Raw genomic sequence first — 6,000 nt, 5'->3', positions numbered from 1 at the left:
TTTTAAATTCTGAAAGCTGCAATGAAAATGAATATAACCCATTGGAAGGAAATTTTGTAAATATTTATTTTTTTAAATTTAATTAGTTTCAGAGATAGAGTTCAGTGATTCATCAGTCTTATATAATACCCAGTGCTCATTACATCACCCAGTTGCCCCATCCCTCCTCCACCCCTCCCAGCAACCCTCAATTTGTCTCCCATGACTAAGAGTCTCTTATGGTTTGTCTCCCTTTCTGATCTTGTTTTATTTTTCCCTCTCTTCCCCCATGATCCTCTGTTTTGTTTCTTAAATTCCACATATGAATGAGATCATATGATAATTGTGTTTCTCTGATTGACTTATTTCACTTAGCATTGTACCCTCTAGTTCCATTCATATAGTTGCAAATGGCAAGATTTCATTTTTTTGATGGCTGAGTAGTATTCTGTTGTATATACACCACATCTTCTTTATCCATTCACCTGTCGATGGACATCTGGGCTCTTTCCAGTTTGGCTGTTGTGGATATTGCTGCTAGGTAAATATTTATTAAAATTAAAAAAGAGAATGTTTCTTTGATTAGCAATTTTGCAGCTAGGTATCTATCTTACAGAAGCATACATGCACAAAAATATACAAGTATGGTCATTTGCAAGCATTGATTTTTCTTTTAAGATTTTATTTCATTTTAAAAAAAGTAATCTCTATACCCAATGTGGGGCTTGAACTTACAACTCCAAGATCAAGAATCACATGCTTTACTGGCTGAGCCAGCCAGGCCCCCCTCAGCATTATTATTATTATTATTTTTTCTTTTATATACATGGTTTATTCCTTCTGACCCCCATGTTGCAACCCCAGCCTCAGTCGCCCTCCCAGCATGGAGCTACAACCCCACCAACTCTCTCAGGGGCCTCCTCTCTTGGGACTGGGTCTCTGGAGGGGGGGTGGGGAGGAGGGAGCCCTAGCACAAGGTGGTTCCCCTGTGCCCTCAGCCCCGACTCTCCAAGGGAGAAAGGAGGAAGGCAGCACAGATTAATTTTTATTTATTTATGATAGTCACAGAGAGAGAGAGTGAGAGGCAGAGACACAGGCTGAGAGAGAAGCAAGCTCCATGCACCAGGAGCCCGACATGGGATTCGATCCCGGGTCTCCAGGATAGCGCCCTGGGCCAAAGGCAGGCGCCAAACAGCTGCACCACCCAGGGATCCCTCAGCATTATTTTTAATAGTGAAAAATTAGAAACATTTTGATGGCTATCTGTTTAAGTAAAGCTAGGGACTATTTAATTAATTAAGGCAAACATTAAATAGACCCATTTTCCTTACAAGGAAATATCTTCAAAACTTATGAATTAGAAGGTCACAGGCAATACATACATAGACACTGAGTATTTAAGAATGTGATATTTGTACATGTGTAGAAAGTCTGGAAGGATGCATACTGAACATTAATAATGGTTAACTCTAGAGAGAGGAGGGATAACTTTCTATTACATGTTCTTCTATGCTGTACTTCTTTGTTGTTTGCAGATACATTTAAGAATATTATAATTTAAAATTATTATAGAATTTTTTTGAAGGAAAGAAAAATATATAAAACCAATAACCCACAGTCAATGCTGTGACTATTCTGAATAACCCAGTATCTCTCAATTGAAATATTTCTTTTTTTTAATTGAAATATTTCTGATATTCATCTTGGCTCTAATGTATAAGTTTAGGGTATTGCACATTCAGAGAGAGTAAGCCTGGCTATCTATCTTAAAAATCTATTTATACTGTATGATTGCATTGGTTCAAATCCCAGCTCCCCCATTTACTAGCTGTGTGACTGCAGGCAAATCATTTAACTTCTCTGAGCTTTAGTCTGTCTCTATAAAATGAGGACAAGAGAATTGACTTTGTAGGGTTGTTACGAAAGCCAAATGAGTTATGTGAAAAGTACTCAGAATAGTTCCTGGCTGATAGTAAGAGCTCAGGAAATGGTGATTATTACTGCACAAGGATCTGTAGTAGCATACCCTTCACTGCTAAATTAGGCCAGTAATTAACCACGCTTGTTGTCAATGTAAATTTTTTAGGGTTTCTGCAGATAGCATTTGTGCATAGAAAATACATTTACCATTATTTTGTTTTTTGAAATTAATCTTTTGAACTAATTATTTCAAAGTTAATGTTCAATTTATTAGTCATATACATTGTAAAATTTAGTTTTTATTTTTTAATTTAGTTTTTCATAAGTCTTTATCATGCTCAACATTCTATTTATAAATCTCATAAATTTCAATAATCACTTTCAAGGGAGAACTTTAACATTCGGTCATTCAAATTCAAGAGACCAAATTTTGTTAAACAGTCCATTTGTGATTTAAATTCCCTCACACAGGGCAGCCCCGATGGCTCAGCGGTTTAGCGCTGCCTTCAGCCTAGGGCATGATCCTGGAGACCTGGGATCGAGTCCCATGTCAGGCTCCCTGCATAGAGCCTATTTCTCCCTCTGTCTGTGTCTCTGCTTCTCTCTCTCTGTGTCTCTCATGAATAAATAAAAAAAATTCCCTCAAACATTTTAAACTGCAGTATTAAACTTAATGTAGATTAATTTTTTTCTATGGCCTGAACTGACCAGCAAAACTAACCTACAGAAAAAAGAAAAACAAAAAACCAAAAAACTAACCTACAGTATTAAGGTCTAATAACTTCAGTTCATATATATATATATATATATACACACATATATAAGTATATATATAAGTATATAAGTATATTTGTATATATACATATATAAGTATATGTAAGTATACTTATATATACATATATACACACATATACTTACATATAAGTATACTTATATATACATATATGCATATATACTTAAATGTAAGTATACTTATATATATACATACATATACTTATATACTTGTATATGTGTATATATATGAACTGAATTTATTACTGTAGGTTAGTTTTGCTGGTCAGTTCAGGCCACAGAAAAAATTAATCTACATTAAATTTAATACTGCAGTATTAAGACACAAAGGAGTATCCTTAGTATAGATTTTATGTACCTTGCTTCATTTTTAAGTTCCAGATGTTAAAAACCTGGCTTTGTCTCCCTTCCTCAGCTGTTCAGTTTCTTTTTTATATACATATATACTTATATACTTACATATGGATATAAGTATATATGTATACTTAAACATATATACATACATATATACTTACACATATGTACACTTATATGTGTGTATATATATATTTACTACATCTATATTCTTATTCTCTTTCTCTTTATACACACACACATGTTTTTTTTTTTACAAAGTTCAGTTTATAAATGTAAAGTATGCAGCTTTCCCCTTTAGGCTGTGATATATTTATCGCATTTTTTCTATGCATTGTGTCTGCTTCCCAACTAAACTGTAAACCACAGGAAGTGAAGGTAGGGTTAGTTCTGTTTTGCTAAGTAGTAGCTAACACATAGAGAGCTTTGAAGGCCAAAAAGGATTTGAATTGGTCAAAACCAGAAAGGTATTACAGACCTGGAGAAATACCAGCAAAAGTAATGGGTAGTAAAAGTGGCATAAATATTTTGTTCATATTTGCCAAGTCTCACCCATTATAAGTAAATAAACACACATATACCAGGATATACAAAGTGCATGTGTATCCTCAGTAGCTTGATAACTTTTTGTTGTTGAGGATTTGAAGATTTCAAAATACATGAAACTGTATATTATCAAATAGCTCAGAAACAAGTCACTGTGCTGTGTACATCTCTGAAGTGCTTCCCATTTCTCATGCCCTATTCCTGGATTTTTCATTCTAGGATATGCTACTTGTGAGTGGATAATCTTATTTTCCTCCCAAGTAAGCCATCTCAACTATCTCACCCCATCACCGGACAAAGCAACTGACTGACATTCATTTGTTCTATTCATCAGATATTTATTGAACATCTACTATTAGCTGGCCAGTGTTGTGAAGGCCTGTGCGATACAGGAGGAAACAAAGAACGCTTCCCTTTAGGATCTTACTTTCTAGAGGAGCTGACAGATAAAAACATAAAAGCAAATTATATAGTATTTTAAGAGGCACTAATGCTTTGGAAAGAAGAAACTGAACAGCTGCGGAAGGGAGACGGGGCCAGGTTTTTAACGTCTGGAACTTAAAAATGAAGCAAGTTACGAAAAATCTATACCAAGGACCCTCCTTTGTGTCTTACTTCTTCGTTGTCCTTTTCGGGCCCGACAATCCGCTCTTAGTAATGATAACATCCGTTTACGGACAGGCCTGTCGCTCTGCAGGTACCTTTCACGATTAGCCCATTTAATCCTCACCAAGTATCATCATTTCCCTTCACCAAAGAGGAAACCGAGGTGCAAATCTCAGGGCTACATCACAAAGCAGAGATTGAGGCTGACGGACCGGATCTTAACTACAGGTCAAAACAAGATGCACAAACAGCCCTCCCCGGACTCCTCTAAGCCGGCGGGGGTGAGGTGTGCCAGGGCACCTGGGGTCCACACTGAGTGCGGGCCAGAGACAGACGCGACTCTCGACCGGGGGGAGCCCGCACGCCAGCGCCGCACCACCTGTCGGAGGCTGAGTTAGGGCCGCACCCGCACGCGCGGAGCCTCGGGCCGGGGGCGGGGCCTGGGCGGAAGGGGCGGGGCCACCTCCTGCAGCGGCGGGGGGGGGAACCACGCCTCCTTGGAGTGATTTGTCCCCCGCTGCGGCCCGTAGCGTCCCTGAGCCACCGCCCCTTCCCCGGGACTGGTGGAGATCCGGTCACGTGCTAAGTCGGAGGCCGGAACCGGGCAGGTGGTGGGAAGCGCAGGGTTTTGACACAAACAAACGGCGACGGCGCTGCCGCAGGGTCTATGGCCGAGGCGGTGAGGCCCCCGCGCCGGGCCAAGGCCAAGGCCAGCCGGACTAAAACGAAGGTGAGGATCTCCCCGCCGCCCCCCTAGCCCCCCAGGCCCTGGCGGGGGCGCCCTGTCCCCTTTTTCCTCTCTTGGGCCTGTCCAGCCAGGGTTCCCCCACTCCTGGGCTCCCCGCAGCCCCGGCCCCCGACACCAGCCCTGTCCATCTATCCCACCTCCACACTCCCCCGAGCCCTCGTCTGACCTGAGGGGGCTTCTTCTTTTCTGCTTTCTTCATGACTTTTCCTCACCTGGGTCTGGATTCCTGCCAGTGGAGCAGCCCTTCAATCCCCAGCCTCATCTTTGACTCTCTCTTTTTTTTTGTCCCTTAAACCTGGGAATGTTTATGTTTTCAGCCCTCGCATGCACAGAGAGGGAAGGGACGTCTCCTCCGCGCGTAGCAGGTACCCGCTGGCAGAGCCTTACGGATAGCGACACCTAGAAAGGAGATCGCAGCGACCTCCCTTTTCACTTTCGAAATTCAAGGTGATAGCGGTGCTGCTGCTGCTGTTTAATTTCTCATCATCCTGGTCGTTTATGACGGGGGACGAAGGTCCAGAAATGAAACCAGGGCAGGACTCACGCAGTAGAGATGGGTTTGAATTTCCTGGCTCTCTCTCGTTGGTTTGTTTTGTTTTCAGCTGCAGCTTCACTTTTAATTTTTCTCTACATATTTTCCGAAGTGACATCTATTTTACAGTGAACAGATTCCATGCTGCCCCAGCGTGGCTCGACCTAGATTATTCTGGCTTCTCTGGAACTGAATTTGCGTTAAGGAAACTAATGAGGGTAGTATTACAATTACTGGAAATGTCCTCTCCTGCAAGTGGGTGATGTTGCAGAGCAAGTGTAACTGAAAAATGGTACCCAGATCTGATTTTCTCTTGGGAACAAAGCTCTGACAGGAGACAAGTGTTCAAAGATACCGTATTTAATAAGCCGTAAATGATGTATGTGACTCTCTTTCATTATGATGCATTTTAAAAGGGCTGCAATGGAGTTAGGCACATCAGCGTACCCAGGCCTGTGAGGAGTTACTCTTTGGGGCAAAAGCCATTTTGTTACCTAATTTAAGAAGCCTTTTTAAGAGAAAT

The 6,000-nt window shown here is 41.0% G+C and overlaps 1 protein-coding gene across 3 annotated transcripts in view; it reads left to right on the top strand.

The window, feature by feature from the left end:
• Positions 1-4,265: 4,265 nt before the first annotated feature.
• The window catches only part of EPG5 (ectopic P-granules autophagy protein 5 homolog), a 104,879-nt gene continuing 103,144 nt past the window's right edge, over positions 4,266-6,000 (top strand). For 2 of the 3 annotated variants that reach the window (XM_041760473.1, XM_041760464.1), the window contains exon 1: positions 4,267-4,927. In XM_041760473.1, the coding sequence (XP_041616407.1) occupies positions 4,865-4,927 (63 nt within the window). In that variant the 5' untranslated portion in view covers positions 4,267-4,864. Of the gene's footprint in view, positions 4,928-6,000 lie in introns of all 3 variants that reach the window. The other variant, XM_041760482.1, reaches the window with a different exon arrangement.

The sequence above is a fragment of the Vulpes lagopus genome, chromosome 1 (assembly GCF_018345385.1).
Source record: "Vulpes lagopus strain Blue_001 chromosome 1, ASM1834538v1, whole genome shotgun sequence".
Taxonomy (NCBI): Eukaryota; Metazoa; Chordata; class Mammalia; order Carnivora; family Canidae; genus Vulpes; species Vulpes lagopus.
The sequence above is the reverse complement of the archived record's forward strand: the minus strand, read 5'-3'. Positions and strand labels throughout refer to the sequence as shown.